At 36.6% G+C, this 21,028-nt stretch overlaps 1 protein-coding gene across 1 annotated transcript in view; it reads left to right on the top strand.

The window, feature by feature from the left end:
- Positions 1-21,028, top strand: part of CDKL5 (cyclin dependent kinase like 5) — an 85,128-nt gene that overhangs the window by 59,433 nt on the left and 4,667 nt on the right. Inside the window, exons 10-14 of the mRNA XM_075715321.1 lie at positions 1,448-1,608; positions 3,925-4,951; positions 8,454-8,559; positions 10,574-10,697; positions 18,803-18,905. Of these exons, the coding sequence (XP_075571436.1) occupies positions 1,448-1,608; positions 3,925-4,951; positions 8,454-8,559; positions 10,574-10,697; positions 18,803-18,905 (1,521 nt within the window). The remainder of the gene's footprint in view (positions 1-1,447; positions 1,609-3,924; positions 4,952-8,453; positions 8,560-10,573; positions 10,698-18,802; positions 18,906-21,028) is intronic.

Raw genomic sequence — 21,028 nt, 5'->3', positions numbered from 1 at the left:
CAGTGACCATGCCTCAGCCATGAGCCCTGTCCCACTACTTTTCTGTGATTCCAGGCAGGTTCACAGCCTTGTGATTCCCTATGAACTTTCAGATCTCCTTGCCTGTGGTCCAAGCTCTGCAAGTTAGTGTGTAGGCACTTGAGGGAAGCCTCTGAACATCCTCTCTTCTGAGGAGAAATATGGAACTCATGTGTGGCCTTCTCCTATGTGTTTGGGCCATTTGAGCCACTGTAGTGATGAGCATCCAAAAAAAGGGGGAAAGAAAAAGTTAATCATTCAGTACAGTTTGTCACTTGAGAAAGGAAGATACTGCATACCGTATGACCAAACTACATAGGAATGTAGTTTGCCACTTGCTTTGTTTCCTGAGCATTTTCCATTTTGAAGTGCAGGGATCCTGTGAAGGGAAAATCAGTTTGTGGTCAAGTGGCTGAATGCTATGGTAATGCATATACAGATATGCATTGTGTGTGTGTATACGCATGCATATATATACATAGAGTTGTTCTGTATTCAACCTATATAACCCTTAAAAAATAGCTATTCTTTTTACTTAATAGCCATTCAAACTTTTATCCTTGCTGACAGTTGTACATGTTCAAATATTCCAAGATAAATTTGTATTGCCCTGTTCTTGCAAGAAACCTTTCAAACTTATCAAAATACCCAACCTACTGATTTTCAGTTTTGTGATTAAATATTTTCTACATGTCAGAAAGTGTCTTTGTTTAGAATCACAGCAGATCTAACAGAATTATAGGCAAACCTTATTCCGAGTGCACTCTAAACAGTTTAGATGATTCTTTAAAAATATAGGTGGACTTGAACCCTCAAACTCAAAATAAAAACCAGAACTCTTAGTATTTTTAAAAATATACAAATATAACTTTAAAAGACTATTTTTGGTTTTGTAAGAATGTTCCCATATGCTTGTTCTGTTTGTTTGTAAAGCCTGTTGCATTGTAGCATTTTATTACTGGTAAATATAATGTTTTTCATTCTAAACAACATTGTTGTAAGGTATATCCTGAAAAATATGTTTAAAATACATATATTTTAAACATGTATAGGTATATACATAAAACATATTTTTAAAATTTTAGATATTTATTTTAAGCCCACCTATATAAGTATATACATATACGTATGTGTATATGTATTCATTATATACATTTAGCACATAAATACTTTCCATAATAAGCAAGGCTGAGGCCATCTTTCATAATAAGCAAACCTTTCATCTCTTAAGTAGAACATAGGTTTTGTAAGCATTTATTTTGTATCATGTGTAGTTTAATGCAACATGAAATTATTCAAGCAGTTACATCTAATCACAGAAACTCTGGAGATTAAAAAACTATCCCAGTAATGTTGTTTATTTTGTTATATTTTTTGCTGATGCAAATACAGATACTAACATTTAAACTTTGGGATTTGTTTTCCAAAGAACTTACTGAAGTTAGATCCAGCAGACAGATATTTGACAGAACAGTGTTTGAACCATCCTTCGTTTCAAACCCAAAGACTCTTGGATCGCTGTGGAAGCTCACCTTCACGGTCAGCTAAGAGAAAACCTTACCATGTAGAGAGCAACACGTTATCTAACAGGTAAACGTAGTCATATCACTGTCATGACTGACATTTGCTCTGCCAATGAGTGAGTTGCTATCATGCTTACGTACAACATCATCTACAAGAAGAGAAAAGTAGTTGTTTGACAGTTTAGGCACATTGAGATATATATACTGTTCCATGTTGCCTCAATGAATAAAGGAAATAGACACAGTTTTACTGTATTACAGCTATTCAAGCTGAAATTTTTGCTAACTTTCTGCATCAGGCTGAACACTTCTTGAAAACAAAAAAACCAGAGACAATGTTCAAGCCATTTCTGCGTATGACAAAGGAAAAATAAGTTGGCTTACCCATCTTAAAAAAATGTTAGCCTTTTTCTTGAACAACAGTAGGAATTTTGTGGCTTGGAGAATGCCTGAGATTCCAAAGGAATGCTCTTTTCTTTGGAATGCTACCATTACTGTACATGTGCAAATCTGTCCAAGGTTTTGATATTTGAAAGTTCAAAATTCACACAGATTTTTAGCAGCTAAATGTCCTGAAAATTGTGTGTATTTATCATGTTTCAAATTGGGGATGAACAGAATTTTGTCTCCAGTTGCAGTTATAAATCAAGTCTAGTCTACTTGAACTTAAAGCAGGGTGTATTTGCTCAGTGACTCCCTTGTTGGACCCGCATAGCTTGAGAGAAGCCGCTTGATTTTAATACATCAATGAACCAGGTTTACTGGTGTATAAAATACTTCAGTACAAAAAGCCTCATGGTATTCCCCTGATAAAAGCTTTCCTAAAGGTCACCCTCTGAAGTATGCAGAATGATAGTGGCTTTTAATCCTAACCATGTTTTTCTTTAGCTCTTCCTGTGAGATTCAAAAAATTACTCTTCATTTTAAGATTTGGGATGATGACATTTACCATCTATACTTTTTCAGAGACAGACACCAAGAAGCTTTAGCTGCCCTTACAGATATTTAGGATAAGTTTTACCATTAGAGATGTGGCATCAGAAAGGAAAACCTAGATCCATGCAAAATTTCTTGTCTAATACAAAGGCTTGCCTAGCTGCTTGATTTAAAATAACTAGGTTCCTTATATCTCTAAGTTTTAAAAAAATATACTTCCTTTTAACTAAAAAATATTTTAAACTGGCACTAAAATTGCTAAATTTCTAGAAACTGAAATAGTGTACATAATTAGATCACTGAAAGTGGGTAATACAAAAATCCTAAGTACAAAAATGGCCAGCATTATCCAATTGTAATTATCAACAAGATCAACAAACATACAAACTCATCTGTACAGTGAGCTCTAACCCTCAGTAATATATCTGAGCTACATTATCATAGATTTGATACAGAAATAAGTTAAGTTCATGGCCAGCCTAGGTCCATCAAGGCTAACAAGTACAGCTGCAGCACTGCTCAGTCATGGCTGGTTTGCAATGCCAGCATAAGTCCAGAAGCAGAACTGGTTTTATGCCAGAAAACCTGAGATAATAAATCCTGCTCAAATAAATTCAGGCTGAGTGTTTGCAGAACCAACTCGTATCTCAGTCCCGTAATCCCAAAACCAGGAGAGCTGGGAGGTAGAGTAGAAGTTAAGGACATCACCAAGTAGCTCTGCACCAAGTCAGTCTGGTTGCAGAGTGTTTCGGGTGCAGCTTTGGGGATGAGTTAGTGTGCCAAGGACTGGGATAGTGCCAAGTTCCACAAAAGCTGGGGTTCTTGTGGTAGACCTGGTCTTGGGTTTGGTGTTACAGGGCTTGATGTGCTGCACTGAGCTCAGGCTCACTCCATCTGGATATCTTTACCAGCACAATACCCCCTTTTCCCCCTCCTCCCCCCTCCCTTCCCCCTACAAATCAGACATACATTAGATGGCCTGGAGCATTGATTGTATCAGGTTTTTTTGACAGTGCTGACATACTTTATTGTTCTACCTTCACTTTGATATGCCAGCTGTGTTTAAGATTGTTTTCAATGGATATACAGCTAATTTCCATAATGTAGTGCTGCCATTATTGATGTGCACATATATTACTCACACACATGCATAAATGTGTAAATATATGTTGGAATTTCTATGGTTGGATTTTATATCTTCATTAACCAAAGCTGAGTTTGTCCATCAGGCTATAACCAGAAAGAAACAATGATGTACTAACACTTGCAAATCTGTTATTTTAGTGGAGCTTCTGATGCCTAGTTGGCAGTATTTGATGTTACTGCAGTTAAATTTTGTGGTTTTAAATGGCAACTCCCTTCTGAAATGAGTGTACTTTTGTTAAAGTTATTAATATGTGAATATGTAATCTGGTATATTAATGCTTCTTTATGCATTTTAATGTAGAAATCAAGCCAGCAAAAGTTCTGCTTTGCAGTCACACCACAGATCAAACAGCAAGGATATGCAGACACTGGGGGTTGGCGGGCCAAGAGAAGAGGGTCTTCCAGCAAATGAAAGCTTTTTAAATGGAAACCTTCCTGGAGCTGCACATAGTCCAATGCATACAAAAAAATCAAGCAACGCACCTGGATCTGGCAACAAGGATCTAGCCAATAATAACATGCCACATCTTCTCAGCCCAAAGGAAACAAAGGCAAAAACAGAATTTGATTTTAACGTGGACCCAAAAAGTTCTGATGGTCCAGGCACAAAGTACCTGAAGTCTAACACCAGATCTCAGCAGAACCGTCACTCATTTATGGAAACTTCTCAGAGCAAAACTGGGACACTGCAACCCAGCGATAAGCACAGTCGCCACAGCTATATTGATACTATCCCACAGTCTTCTAAGAGTCCTTCGTATCGGACAAAGTCAAAGAGCCATGGGGTTCTGACAGACTCGAAATCCGTGGGCAACCTTTCTGAGGCCAGGGCCCAAGCTGCAGAACCAAACAGCAGCAGGTATTTTCCATCTAGCTGTATGGACTTGAACTCTCCTACCAGTCCAACTGCTCCCCGACACAGTGATAACAGAACTTTGCTCAGTCCATCTGGGAGGAATAACCGCAGCGAGGGTACCCTGGATACCCGAAGACCATCAACAAGACACTCCAAAACAATGGAGGAGTTAAAACTGCCAGATCACATGGATGGAAGCCATTCCCACTCTCTGTCTGCTCCACATGAATCTTTTTCCTATGGTCTAGGTTATACCAGTCCTTTTTCTTCACAGCAGCGCCCTCATAGACACTCTATGTATGTGAGCCGGGACAGAGTGAGGTCAAAGGGCTCAGAGGGTGGCTTAAGCATAGGGCAAGGGATGGCAGCCAGAGCAAACAGCCTGCAACTGTTATCTCCACAGGTGCAGCATAAGTCACTCACAAGATCTGTTGGCTCCTCACGAGAAGACTGTACAGAAGATGCTAATAGGGTTAGTTCAAAATACTGCCTATTATGGGAGGCTTACCTTCCTCTATTTCATGTGGGGACAGTGTCCTGCTTTCTCTCTTCTGTTTGTTGTTTGCATAATTACTTACTTATTTGTCTTGTTGTAAGTCAAGGGGTGTTGAGGGTTTTTTCAGAAGGGCTAGATATTTCAAGTGCAAAATGAGAGGCTATTTAAAAGATAATTTTTAAAAAAGGACTGTGAATACCATTCTCTTAAAGTGCTGGAATGCCAGAACAGAAAAATTTGTCTCTGAAATTAAAATTTCATTAGTAGTTCCTAGTCTGGTTCCATTGTCTGATGTCCTTTTTATCATATTGTTTTGCTTAGTTAACCTTCTCATTTGTGTTTTTATTTAGCTTTTCTTGTATGTCTTTCTGTTACAACTGCTAATGTTAATTTTTGAAGTGAGCTTTTCATTCACTTACAGCAGGACATTATCACTGAAATGCCATAATTCGCTAGAGAAATATAAAATTTTGCAATATTTCTCTTGATTAGTATGATAAATAACCAGGGTAGTCTAGAGATTTTATGTTGGAGAAGTCACTGGTAGATTGACTCCTTAGAGTGATTACTGTCACTAGATAACTTGTGTTTTACTGTGGGCATTATCTAATGAGTAGAGGAAGGGCTAGTTCTGGTGTTGATTTACATTCCTTACACAACACTTCTGAATTAATCTGATGTTTTACACGTCAGATGTGTAAAGATGACTGCATCTGTCCCCAAATCTTTAAATTACTATACCATTGATCCAAACTGGAGCAAAATGATGCAGAGAGAAGTACAAAAACGAGTGTCTGTTTCTCTGTATGTACATCAGTGATAAAGTGACTTCTAAGGAGAGAACATCTAGTTCAAAATTGTTGACAAATAGAAGGAAGTCAAAGAGCTGAAAATATTAATTAAGGTCTAAAAATTATGCTTTACTGTGGAGACTAAAAAACTCGGCCTACTTAGTTTATGTAAGAAATATGTGTAGCTGACTTGATAGCGGTCTACAAGTACAATAAAAAAAGTTTTCAGGTAGTGGTTGCCTCTTCAGTCCAGTAGGGAAAAAAAGGCATGATACGTTTTTTCATCCTTACCACATCTCCTCCATTCAGGATTATGTGTATACACACATGAGAAAAGATCTCATCAAAATAGGAGAAATACAGTGTAATTAAAAGAAGAAAAAAAAAAAAAGCTACTTAGAAGGGATTACAGCAGCTCCATTTCAAAACCAGGGTTTTTTTTCTTTGTGTAGTCATTTTTCTCTCTCTCTAATTTCAGTCAAGTTAAATGTTACTTATTCTTCAGGTTGTTACTGTAGAAGGGCAATAACACCAACACTTGAGGTTTTGATAAAAATAGCCCATGCTATCTTGTATTCTTCAGAGCATTAGGATCTTTTCCTGCATTATGTAGCAGATACGAATTTGATAAGTAATTTTAATTTTGTTTCATATTATGTAGAGGCAGACTGGGTTTTATTAAATCATTCTTTGTCTTTTGACGACTGGTTGACAATTTTTTATTTTAATTAGAAAAATTGATGGGTATCTTAATGCTTATGTTTTTGTTCATTTTGGTTTGCTTTGGAATGCCTAATTATTTCTAAAGAACTTGCCTTTATCTCTTAAAAGTGTTTTTAAACTTAAGCCTTCAATTAATTTAATTTAATTTTAAATTTTTTAATTTTTTTAAAAAAATTTAAATCTGTATTTTAAATCTGTATTTCAACCATCAGAAGTCTGAAAGGGAAAAAATACTCTTCTGAAATGGATGGCAAGTCTGTAAATTCACAAAGCTGTTTTTGTTTGTTTATACTACTTTCAATAACAAATCAGAATTAAATTTTCAATCTTCTTATGCCTCGTAAAGGTGTTTTCACAAAGAAGTAATTCTTTGGCTCCTTCCTATCCTTCCCCCACTTCGTTCTGCATTAGAAATCAGAAAATTTAACTTCAGGATTACTGAACTAAAAAAATCAGGGATAACATAAGCATTCTCAAAGATTCTTTGTTGTTTTCCTATTTTTTTGTTCCATCCAATTCTACCAGTTCTCTTTCTGCTCATATTTTGTGGAGTTTCCTCACTTCCATGTTTCTAGTTTCTCATTGATTTTCTCTTTAGCTCTACCAAGTCTTTTTAAAGAAAAACACTCTTTGTTTGCCAGGCTTTAAAACTTACTTTTAAAAAAAGGAAAAAAGAAAAAAAGACTCACATTCAGGGTTAGTTTTGGGGCTTTTCAAGTCTCATTACAACACTTGTTTTAAGGGTTCTTTTTTATTTTAAATTAAACATACACAAAAGGAGGCAAGCAGAAGAAAATCAAGTACACATTGCTGTTACTGTCTCATGTTTGTAATTTAACTGCTGACAAGGAAGAGGTATCTTACACAAGTAGTAATTTAATCAAATGCTTCAGCCTCTTGTAAATTTTAGAAGAATCAAACTGTGATTTAAAGCATAGGTTTCGCTCCATTTCTTGTCTTGGCACAGTTGCAAGGGTTGTTTAACCTGTGCCAGTGAGACCAGATCTTCATTAATAAAAGGCAAAATAGATTTTGCAAAGCACTTATATAGTGAATTGTTTATACTACTTTCAATAACAAATTGGAATCCCAATTTTTAATTCTGATTGGGTTTTTTTGTGTGTTTGGTTTTTTAACCTTTGTCCTTCTTGGACATTGTAGATTTAAATTCATACAGGGGATTCAGTACAGTTTCCTGTAGGGTCTTGTAGAGAGCATTGAATTCTATCTTGTTGGTCCATACTGGGGAAAAATTGCAGCATCTGGTTCATTTAAGAGTGGAGTTAGTCATATTCGGTGGCAAATTACATGCATATGGATGTTTCTAAGGGCATACTTAAGCTTTGGCTTAAGTATTTGGCTTAAATATTCAGGAAAATAGAGTAAATTAGAGGTAATGATATTCTTTTTGCTATCCTGTCTGACTTAATTATTTAGGTTATAGATTTCTTAGTTCAGGGACTACCTCTTATTGTGCATACAGCACATCTTGTGAGTGTTGGTGCCTCTAGGTACTGCTGTATAACGGCTGATAAGAGATAGTGCTTTGGTGTTACAATTATCACAAATTATATGCATTTCCTTTTTGCTTTTTAAAATTTGCCACTAACAGAGTGACTAGATTCCATCATAAATTAACTTAAGGCCTTCAGTAAAAGATTCGTCCAGAGATGTTACAACTGCATTTCATTCATGGCAAAAACTTGAGGGTCTGAATCATGCTCAAGCCTTTAAAATTACAACTAAGAGGCAAAATTTTGTTAATGCCGTTTTGGAAAAAGCAAGCAAACAGCAAAACCAAATAATTATTGATTACATGGTCTGTGATTTGATATTGGCAGTTATTAATAACATGAAAGGAAAATTGTGTGTGGGTCAGGGTTTCTTGCTTATGTATGTTGGTTAAAAACTGCAAATCAGTTTATAGTCTTTCATTTTAAGTAGTTGATTGTTCTTTTGTTTAGGGTGGAGCATATCATGATCCACACACAGAAGATGGAGCATCTACTAAGGAAAATAGAATTCTGTATAATGACCCTGTTCCGAGAAGAGTTGGCAGCTTTTACAGAGGTAATTTTATGGTGGATCTTTCAAAATTAAACTAGAATTTTAACATGGGGTATAAATTAAGTAGTGGAAATGGATACAGAGAACTAACATGAACAACTAAAAAAGTTTATTGGAAAAAGAATTGTTACCCCACTTTCAGAGACTGGGTTGACCTGCTAGGTTTTAAGCAGTAACTGTATTAGTATCATATTACCTATTTGCAAATCATAACTCACTTTGATTGAAAAGTATACCCAGTGCCATTCCGTGTAAAGTAGAAGACAATTTATCAGGGGGAGTTGAACAAAATAAATGAATATTACCGGAGTAAACAGTTCATTAATGCTTTTAATTTGTATTTTAAGTTCTTATTAACATTATATCTAAACAAACACCTTTGTACTTGTAACACATTGACATACTTACTGATCTATTTCAGATACTGTGGTGCATGGAACTGTAACGCTAGTTTTTTGTCGCTTGAAACCTATATTCATTTCTTTTGTTCGGACTTACTAAAGATCGGGGTTTCCTACAAGTAAAAGCACACTTACATAATCCCTCTTCAGAATAAATAATAACACAGGACTGTGTATGTGCATACATATCTATGTATATGTGTGCATGTAGATACATAGATATTGTTCTATTATGGTACACAAAAGATGGTGATTTCTGAGCAGCTGCCTCATGGCTAAACCTGGGTAATCCTTTTGAAAAAGACAAGGATGATAAGAAGCTAATTACTGTCCTGCAAGTGTTAGGAGGCTTGTGGGGCTCCCCTGAACCTTAAGAAGTCCCAATCAGCTAAAATTCGATTATGAGTCACCTAATAACCTTAAGTAGAGTCACAAATCTCCCTCTGATCCTCTTCAGGTTGATGAGTTGGCTGATGTTAAAATCTGCCAATCCTTGCAAGTGTCCCATTGCAATATTAAAACCTGTGAACAATGTTAAAGCTGTTTTGAGCAATATTTTTGAGTATAAGGTTTTGTAGCACATGCAACAGAGAATCCTTAAGAATCCTCAAGAATCCTCAGTCCTGAATGGCTTTTACTAATCCTTAAAACACTCCTAGAATTGGACATGGATTATCCTTCTTTTTCACACATAGTGAAACAGAAGTGCCAAGGAAGAATGACTTTCCGTAAGTCATGTGCTAAGGAAACTGTAGGTCTGGGATTGCATTTAATTCCTTATTATAAACTAGAGTTTTCTTCCTCTTTAATTACATCTATGAAACAAATATATTTTAGTTTACAGACTTAAGTATTGCATTGGAAAAATGATACTGTATTTAAATAATAAATAGATAATAGTATATGCAAAAACTATTGAAAGACAAAGTAAATTCATATTTATGCATTCTTAAGTACTGACTTAATACAAAGGTTATTAGCATGTACTTTTGTGCTACAGCTTGAACAAAAACTTATTTGTTTTCAAGATTCAATTTTGATAAATAGTATAGTGTGATGCTGCAGTAATGCTGCAGCTAGTGTCTGATCAGTTTTTAATCCAGTGCAGGTATTTCTGGTGATATTCATAATTCTAATAAACTTATGTTCTAGGTATATGTATAACCTATTTTCAAAACCACAGTATGTCTGATTGAAAAATATATGCTATCTGATTTTGATCCTTTCTCTTTTTTTTAAGGTCAAAGTGAAGACAAAGTGTAAACTGTAGTATTTTGTGTCTTTAATAACAATATTCCAACCTTTTATTCTATTTCCTGTTTTTAAATATGGATTGCACTTGTGGCTTCCTACAGATAGAAATGTTCTCAAATCTAATAACAACCTACCCAAGTTCTGATGATGGTCTCATTTTACAACTAATATTACCTTGCAAGTGTCACGAAACAACAGCTTTCCAAACTGTAAAAAAAGTACGATTTTTTTCAGTCATACGTAAAGTACAACTGTGTCTTCACTGTCTCGTTTCCTTAAAAGAGGTAGAGTGGAAGCAGACAAGTGAAAGATCTGATTTTTGGCAGAGCTCAGTATACATTGTTTGCTATTTCTCTGTTCAGTTCCATCTCCACGTCCAGAGAGTACGTACATAGAAAACAATGTGTCAAACAGAACCTCTGTGTTACCAGCAGACAGCAGCACGGTGGCAAACCACTCAAAGAGACAAACAACCTTTGACACCTGGTGAGTTGTTATTTACATGGTTGCGTAGAGAATGGCAGGAAAAAAAGGGATTTTTAACAGGAGGGGGAAAAAAAAGATTCCACATTTTTTTCAAAATTTGCAACTGTCTATACGTGCCTAGTTGCTTCCTCTGACTATACTGACATAGCATTGCATGTTTGCTGTCCCCTTTTGATCAGCAAGAAATTCTTCATTACACTATCACACTGAATGCATTAAAAATTATATACTTCTGTGCACTCTTTCCTGATTTTTTCCCGCTATTAATCTTTGGTTAAAGATAATACGAAGTGCTTGTGTGCATATAGTATGGATAGCAAGGCTGTAGCTTCATCTGTGGATTCCAGAAGCATGAATTGTCAGACAAACGGAAAAAATATCAAAATGCATGTTTCCATATATAAAATAGGACTGCATTAATGAAGAATATAATATTCACCCTGCAATGGGGACTGTTGATCTTTTTCCTTATGCACCACAGAAGGAAATGAGTACGTTCTATGGGAAAATGGACTAAGCAACATCTTAATGGTGTATATTGATTTTAAAAGATTAAAAGCATCACATGGCTCCATTATATAACATAGAACAATTAACTTTAATTATGCTAATAGAATGACAGCATATGCATAGTTTTGCAGGATTTAAAGGGAAATATCTTAATTTTGTTGTTCTGAGAGCTGTTCAGCTCTATAATACTCTTAATCTTCTACTTTGTTCAATCACAATAAAGCACACTGAATAAAAATAAGCAAATAGAGCTTCAAAGGATTGGTGGGAGGAATGAACTGTATGCATTTGCATAGTTCAACTATGCTTCGTACCACTATCTGAAACACTGCTGTCTGAAAGCGCGATAAAATCATGCTATCTAAAGAACTGTTTCAGTGGTTTGTTGATTTAATGTGTTTTCACATGAACAGCCTGTGAATTATCTGCTTAAAAAAGAAAGGGGGTGGAGAGGGTGGGGAAGGGAAACAACTGGTATTTCAGCTTGTGTTCGGGTTATACACCCACGTCAGTAATAGAAGATGTTTACTCCAGAACCCCTGTCACCTGCTCTGATTCACTAGAGTCTGCTTCCTGTCCTTCAGTAGCTCCACCTACATCCATTTTGTGGAAGTTAGCTGAGGAATCCGGTCATTTATGTAAAAAGGTGGTACTTATGTTGTGACTTATGTGGCTAAAGAAGGTATTTATTCCTACTGTTGAACCCTCTTAAGTATTTTGTTGTCCTTCGTATCTGAATCTTTCTATCTTGCATATAAGATAACCCAAGTGGAATCTTGTTTTGCTTTATATATCATTTGGCAACATATTACCTTTTATTACGTGGTCACTGCAAAAAAAACATGTAATGTTATTTTAACTCTGAACTGAAATAATAGCATATGTTATTAGAGCTGGTTGGGAATTTTTTGACGAAGTATTTTTTAGCTTCCAATGCCAAATTATCAAAACCAAAACTTTTCAAAGGAACAGACTGATACCCACTAACTTTTTATTGGGAAGATTCTTCAGCTCCAGGATGGAATTCCCAGTCAAAACCAGAGATACGCTAAAAATAACAAATATTCTGGGGTCAGCATTATTTTTTGGAATGTGAGGAACTTGAGTGCAGGGCCGTTGTTCTTTGTTATTTAAACCAGAGGCTTGAACCAAGATCTTAGGTCTAACAAGTAAACGCCCTGAACAAGAAGTTAGAGGTTATTCTGGAGCACATTCTCTGTTTCCCTCAATACATTCTCTTGAAGCTGTTTCATCTTGTTGAAATAGTGGAAGGACCACAGAGATGCTGAATATGGCCTAGCGAATAAAGCCCTTCCTTAACTTTGAGACAGTTAGATTTAAGTCCTTGCTCCAATTAATGTACTCAAATATTTTCACAAAGTGGAACAGCTCCTTTGAGAGAAGAACCCACAGAAGAATAAGCATTTCTTCTTGTGAAATGGAAGGAATGGCCATGCCCACAACACCAAGTTAATGCTATTTTGGCATGCGTTTCTCTTTCTCTTTGCTTTCCCTATTTTCCTGAAATGTTTCCTGCCCAGCTCTACATGTTAACTCTGTGCAAGTTGTCCTGGCAATGGTCTAACGTTGTTGCAAAATTGTTCTGTGCCATAAATGCAGCTTAATCAGATTCCTGAGTGATGTAGAGTCTATGTTCCTCTACTTAATTTTCTGTATAGACGTTGTGTAAACGCTTATGAAAATGTTGAAAGCTCTAATGGAATGTTATACTGCTTACATCAATTTTATGATGAAGTAAATATTTGATGTTGACTGACATACGTAACTGGTACATGACAATTCATCTCAAATTATGAGTGACATGTATTCCACCTGGACTTGCCACTACTGTAAAATATGGCTTCTCTCATACTATTGCTCTGTGTTGCCTTTCTTCTGTCAAAGATTTTGTGAATGTTTGCTAGACTGAATTGTCACAGACGTTCCCTTGTCTTTGTGTGCATTTCTTCATTCTGTCCCCACTGTCCTGCCTCTTTAAAAATAAAGATGTTATGAACTCGACTTTTGTCATCAGGTTTTACTCTTAAATTACTAGATAATTTCTGAACTTCAGACAACTTGATTTGAAAAAAGGCAAATTTTGCATCCTTCTAGAAAATCTTTTCTTTGCCAGAGTTTAATTTCCTGCAAATGACCTTCAACTTGCTCAAGTTTGCCCTTTTGGTACAAGAGTAGGTGTTTTATTCCATTTCACTTGTGCAAGCTTTGTCTTGAGCTGGGCAAAATCATTAGGTATAGGCAAGATGCTTAACCTCATTCTGCCAGTTTGCCAAAATGTTGGCCTGAGTTATCTTTACCGTTGTTATAGTTCTAAATATCACTTTGAAATAAACTCCAACATGCAGTACTTTATCTCACATCGTATTGGAAGTGTTTGCATTGATTGCTTACAATATCTGGGGGCTTCTGGAAAGCTTCGTTGTTTAGGCCTTTTATGTCCATTTAAATGTATTCATTCTATGACAAACAGCTGGTCATATCTTCTCTAGCATGTGTCATATCTTCCTGCAAAAATAATAAAAAGGGGAAATATATATAATATTTATTATTATTTTTATAATATATAAAAACACATACAAACTTTCATTCAAGAAAAGAACAAAACAAAGAACATCCTACTCTTAGGAGTATCAAAGGCTTACAATTACCCATCTGCCATTAATTTTCAAGACTCCAAAATAATACAGTATTTTGTAAACATGACATGACTGGCTATAATATTGCTGTATCAGTGTAACAATGTAGTTGCTCTTAAAGTTCCTGAAACGAAAAGGTTACCAGTATCTGAGCAAGCTATTTTAAAGCTTGTTCAGCAGTGTCTGGGGTACAACTGTTGCTGCATTGTAAATACTTTCCAGTTCATTTACAGAATTCTTGACTTTGTAAAAAGTATCAGGAAACTAACAACTTTGTAACTTGCAAGCTTAAAAATCACCTGTGTGTGTTACGCTGGTCCCGGCTTCAGGAATCTGCTCTGCATAGCTTGAAGGTGTTCACCTTCCTAATGGTATAGCTTTCCCGCTGACATTTCCTGCGCAAGACTCTCACATATGCATTGTCATCCAGTATGTTTGCTTTATTCACCTATTTGGCAACATCTGAGCCTCCCTACCAGTCTCTTCTAGTAACCAGTGCCTCTTCCCTGACCTTTCCCCAGTCATCAGTGGTTTTGTTTTGTACTAAAAATTGGATGATGCAGTCTAATTTATTCGCAAGGAAGCTTTCCAGAATTTGTAGTCATCAATATTCTGTCCAAAAAATAAGCCTGCTGAAGAATATGCTTTATAAGTTTACAAAACCAATCACTTCCCAATTTTTATGGTTACTAATGTCGAATGATATGGGGTGGGAGGGTGAGGGTGGGCGGAGGGGTGTAAAATGCATGTGTGTATATATACATATATGGGGGGGGGGGGGCAGACACACACACACACATATATGTATACTTCTTTTAGATATGCCATAACCTCAGCTGATCTAGTGGCTTTAGTGGCTTCTGGGTGGTAGCCTGCATATAAGATAATAGATCTGGGTATTATTCCAGTTAATAAAGCCTCCTTTTCCACATGAAAAAAAAAAAATTTGCACCTCCAAATTTGAAGCAAAGTTCAGATTCGATCTCTGAATTTTAACCTTTCAACGCCAGGCTTTTAGACCAAAAAGTTTTGCTATGAGCTTCAGCTTATGGGATTGAGATTCTTACCTTAAGTAAACTATCTGTTTGGGATGCTTCACTAGTTTCTGACATTTTCTTGCCTTCGTTTATGGTAACACTGTAACTGCTAAGGGTTTTACTTTAAGCAAAACCAAAAGCTAACTTGGACAATTAGTGTTTGTTCATTTATCTTCTGAAGAAGATTTCAGACATTTCAGTAACTCCTCCATTAGACCAAAATCCTTACTCTTTTAATTGTGAGTGGTTCAGTAAAGGGAATAGTATACTGGCAGTAAATAAGGATTTCCAAGCCAGGCTGCCTGCTGAGATTGGGGTTGCTGAAGAATAACTGAAACAAGCATGACAAATTGCCTCCCAAAAAGAGCTGTCTGCAATACGTATCTATCTATGGCAGCATGAATGCAGCAAGCTTCGTATTTATTCTTTTCAGTTAATATTAAAGCACATCAGCTTGCTTGCCCTGTGCGTGTTTGCTGCTACACCTCATTGTACCTGCATGAAGATGGATACCTTTCCTGCCCAGGGGCAATAAATACTAGTGATAATGACAGAATTTCTGTTTATACCTACGCCTTTTCCAAAGGTTTCAGACCAGAATAACTAATGTGATCTACATTATGTGTCCTAAGCATGCAAAAGGCACACAAAGATAAAATAACAAAGAACAGCATGTTTTGCCTTTGGTTTCTGCTTGGGGGTGAGCTCTCTGAGTGGGGGCTCTTCTCTAGGGCTAGTCTTACTTGCTAGTAAAAGAGACACTGTGAAACAGATTCTGGTGTAACCACTTTCAAGAAATGAAGCTTTATGCAAAATACCAAGATACTTGCAGTTATATTGTAAGAGATTAGTGTTGAGGGACTATACCGTACAGATTTTTTTCTGATAAGCCAAATTTTTTCCTCTACTGTCCATTGTCTGAAAATCATCTTTTGGGATGTCTAAAATATCCCAGTGTTTCATCTCATTGATCAAAATGTTCTGCTCTATTTTTACTCAGTACAAAATCCTGGTGTTGAAGCTTCCTGCTATAATGCTATATAAGTTCACTCTCTTCACATAATGAGCATGTGTTTTGAAGCAGTTGCTTTTCAAGGTCAATGCTTTTTCAGACAACTGTACTGCAATATGAGTCATGGGAGTTAATGACATAAACCAGTCGGTGTAAAACCGCTGGCTTTTGGGTAAGCAGCAGTTGAAAATGAGCAGAGTTCTCAGCCCATTACTTTTCTGTCTGGTCACTATAGTCATAAAGAAGAAATGGTGGTGCAGAATTTCACTTCTCTCCTCTCTGCACTTCTGCTGTAGGGAGCAGTTTTCTCATCCAGGTCCTCTGGGCCAAAGAAAAGAATTTGCAGGAGTGAATCTCTGTCTGACAGTCTGGCAAAAATTGTCCCAAGCTTTATTCTGAAGATTAAGTTTGCCTTTAAAAATACAGCATCTCCATTTCGGAATAGACTTCGGAACAGAAAAACTATAGCCAGACATTGAAAAATTTTAAAGGACAATGCAGAGTAACCACATGGGGACTTCCTTATGATCTGACATTAGTTCCTCAGCAGGCAATGTAGTCACTGGGTTGGTAATTTGCACTGGGGCTGTGGTTTGGGGTATGTTTGCAGATGTGGATTCACAGTAGCTCTTTTGGGGAAAGGCTCGGAAGATTCTCAGCCCCATTCGCATCACTTTCAGAGTACAAGCAGGATACTTGGGGTGTGTGCTTTCCTCCAACCTTTCTAACAAATTAAGTAAAAATCATTTAGTAAAGAATTTGGTAGGTGTTTTGTCTGTGTTAAGTCAGTCTCGTGAGTTCACCGAATCTGTAAAGCTGTCAGTCTTTACTCTCTGGCTTTCTCCTTGGTGCTTTAAGCGACTAATACAAGGCTGCCTTACTGCTGTTATGCAGTGGTACCAAATACCAGGGACGTGACAGAAACAGGAATCCTTAGCCAATCCAGTATATTTAAAATATGTGTTATAAATCTAATAATTACATTAAACTAGCGATTTTTCCTGTAGCGTTGTAATTTTCACGTTAAGTCTGTGTTGTTGTGCACCTGAATGTGTTTCCTGGATCTAGATATAAGTTCCGAAAATCTAAATTAGGAAAATTTCCACCATCCTCTCTGCGTATAAATCTTTCTTCTAAGCCCATTCTCTTACTCAATAATTGCACTTTATTACAGCAGTTAAACACTGCATGCATTTCTATTTAGAATGAGGTAGCATTTCAAGCTTGAGGTGGTTTTGTGTAGAAACTGAGGAATTGATGAAACCACCTATCAGAGTGAAGAATACTCATCAATAAGGAGGATGACTCCAGTGGTTCCTACCCCAATTACGTGTTTCACATTTTCTTGGAAAAAAATGTCAGCTTGGCATGTAGTAGCAGCTGAATCACCAGCTGATAGCATAGCATTTAAAGCCAGAATTAGAAGCCAAAGATAACTATAGCAGACAGCTAAGTGTTGCTACATTACAGTTACTCCAAGAAAAGCTGCTCCTGTTTGTCACCCAGAGCCCTTAGAGCTGTGGCTTTCCTTTAGGTTTTTCATCAAGACAATGGAATAACTTCATTTTTGGATTTGTATGACTTAAGACTGAAAAAGCACTATTAAATCGCCCAGTATGATTTTCGGTATGTTAGTTGCCATTAAATGTCATCCGATCGCTGGGGTCCAGGCCCAGTAGCATACCTGACTGATGTGTATCTCCCAGAAGAGCATGTGGTCCTGATTTGAAATGTCAAAGATGGGAAATCCACTTCTTTCACTGTGGAGTTTGTTCTGGCGGTTAATGATTCCCATTGTTAAAATCAGTGCCTTATTTCTAATACGACTTCTCTGGCTTCATCGTCCACCTACTTGTTCTTGTTGTGGCTTTGCCCTTTACTTTAAAGATCGTTCTAGCACTCTGTAATTTCTTCCTGGATAAGTACTTGCGTGCCGCAATCAAGGAAACAATGTTGGAGCTGTTTTGGCTGTGTTTTTTAACATACTAAAGAGACTGAAATCTCTGACTCTTTCAACGTAGGCCATTCTTTCTATCTCTGAAATTATCTCTGTGATGCGTTCCTGCACCATTTCCAATTTTCAGACTGTTTTAAAGGGCACTAGAACTGCGTTCAGTTATGTTTCACCAATGTCCTGCATAAATCATCTTTTTACCCCATATCAATACTTTACATACATAGTTTACTGTGTATATTTAAAGTAACATGCTATTTATCAGCTGTAGTTAATTCAGCTGTGTAGACAAGTTAAAAGGTGGAAATGCAATCTTCAGGCAAGTCACCTGTTCCACTTTCGAGTCATCTTCTTTTGCCAGCATTGTCTCACCCACGCATAACAAACTAACTGAAGTTTTTAAGTTGAAATGGACAACAGTAAATCCCCAGCTTCCCCGGTGATAAATTTGGAACCATGTCAGCCAAGGTCAGGACGTTCGATTGAAATTGGGTCTCTCTGGTGAACTTTGCAACTCCAGCAAGCAATGGATAAACTGGACCTGTGCTTTTATACCTCATCACCATTTGTATGTTCTCTCAGATATGTTTTTCATTTTTCTAAAAGACCTTGTGTGTGATATTTTGATTTGAATATTAAATTCTGGCTTAAAAAAAAAAAAAAAGAGGACATGCATGCTTTCCTTTTCCCTAAATAACTATTCACTGGTTTGAGCTAAACATTTTACCCTATCACTGTCTTCCTCCTATCCTATTTAATAAGACTATTTAGCTGGTATTTGCACAGTAACCCTTGAACCAATGAATGCTAAAACATTAAGAATATTTTTGCTTTCATCAATAATTTGCATTCTTTGGCATAAGATCTCACTATTACACAGAATTTACATAATACCAAAATAAAATCTCTCTTACAATACCTTATTTCATGTTTAGGAAAAGTCCTGAAAACCTTAACAGTCACTCAGAACAGCTTAAGGAGAAAGAAAAGCAAGGTTTTTTCAGGGCAATAAAAAAGAAAAAGAAGAAATCTCAAACCGTAAGTATACAGTATTTCTAAATGAAAATATGTTTATCAGTTTTGAATTATACCATTTTAATATGCTAGATTAGTACAGTACCTTTGTATTATTTGTGATCATGCCCGCATGTATCTGTTTGTTCTTTTATTTTCTCTCTTCACTATATGAAAGTCAAATTCTTTCCCTCTTCAGGGTTTATTTATCTGCCTTTTCAAATAAGTCTTCACCTGCTAGTCCTGTTCATCTTTGTTTTCATTCAGACCCTTTGAGAACCAGTTTTGATGCAAGTTTTAAGCTGATGTTGCAGCAAATTCTTCTGCAGGATATGGTGATACCATTCCAATAGAAAATGCATTATTGTGTGTCCTCAGAGCTTGAATAATTTCAGACACCCATTAGGAGGAGATCAAGCTGTTGCAAATGAGAATTCTTTCCAGTCTTTTTCATGGCAGTGTCTTGATAACAGCCTCCGTCTTCTTGCTGCACCCCATGGCGGGAATAAGGATGATGTGTTTTAACCATTGTTAATGTTTTATGTTTTACTGGGGGAATGGATTGTGGCTTTTATTATTCAGTGTAAGCCTTTGGTGTCTTTTATGCATTTTTACATTTTGGTCTAGTTTTTGGGAGGGAGAAAGAACTTTCTTTTATCAGAGAGCAGTGGTATATTAACATTTCACAAAGTTTTATAATGAAAATCTCCCTAAGGACTGAAGTAACCTAAACATCATCTCATCTCATTCTCGAATGACAGTTTTGGAAACAGTAAAATATTTACAATTTAGTTTATATAAAGTTGCAATGTTTCATTTATATAAAGTTGCAATGTTTCTGTAAGTGTAACTACAGTTATAGTTTTGAAGGTTCTCAGAATGGAGTAAATCACACTCACTCGGCGAAGGGGAGTAACTAAATCAAAATATCGTGAGGTGGCATGACTCTGGGTATTGGTGGAGGTCTGATCTGTTGAACATTGGGGGAGAGGAGTTATTATTAGGCTTTTTTTTTTTCTTTTTAGTTTCTTTGAACTGTATGGAACAGGTGCATGTGTGTGTTAACTAGCACTCAAAAATGCACCTCGCCTTCCTGCTGGGCCGGTTTTAGAGCGGTGGCATCTACCTCTCCTTCTGAACTTGTTCATCCTGATACCTGTAGCCAGTTCAAATATCATTTGCATTACACAACTGAACAAAATACCTAGATTATAACTCCGGGATTATTTTACATTAAAATGTCCATGAAAGGATAGCATACCTAAGGCCACTGGTTCCAGTGATGCATTTTCCCTCCCAAAAGTGTTAAATCTGCACTGTTCTAGTCTACTCTGATTCCAGCCATTCAGATGTGGTGGCAAGGAACACTTTAAAAGCCCATCTGATAGATGGTGTATCAACTAATTCCAGATTAAACTGTGTGAAGGAAATATAGGCTGGATTGCGTTGCATCTCAAAATCAGGCACTTTCAAAACATCTAAATCACAAGTACCTTGATCTGTAGCAACCAAAGGCATCACTGGTTACAAGACAGGACAGATTTATACATAATCCTTACTCGTGTTTCTTCTGACTCTTAAGAAGAGGGATAGAAGCGGGGGGAGAGAGGGTTTGCATAAAGGAAAATTATGGTGGCTCGTTAGAGCTAGTATCTCACAGGAAGATCAATAAATAGTGAAATAAGATAGTGATAAAACTCTTCCATCTTCAGCTAGAAACTTGCTGACATCAACTTGATTTTTTGACCCAACCAGAGACTGAAAACCCCTTTTCATTTCTATTTACAACTTTTTAACAGGGCAGTATCTAGGGATAGACTGTACCCACCGATGCGTGTACAAGTGTCTGGTTCAGACACTGTTCTTTGTTCTTCTTTGTCTGTTAGTTGAGGACATCTGCCTAACAAACATTAGGATGTTCATTAGGATCTTCCAGCCAAACAAGAATTATTACCTTCAGTTCAGCACCAAGTTTGACTTCAGTAGTAAAAGCTGTTAGCAGCACTGTAATACTAGCTCTTCAACTACATGAATAATGTTTTCTATGAATTCATATTAAAAATCTAACATACAGCTTGGGACTACCCAAGTTCTTTTCTGACGCTTGTAATTCTTACGGAATCCTAGAAGTATGTAATTCTGCTTAC

Source organism: Pelecanus crispus, chromosome 1, assembly GCF_030463565.1.
Source record: "Pelecanus crispus isolate bPelCri1 chromosome 1, bPelCri1.pri, whole genome shotgun sequence".
Classification (NCBI taxonomy): Eukaryota; Metazoa; Chordata; class Aves; order Pelecaniformes; family Pelecanidae; genus Pelecanus; species Pelecanus crispus.
This window is presented reverse-complemented; position numbering and strand designations above follow the sequence as displayed.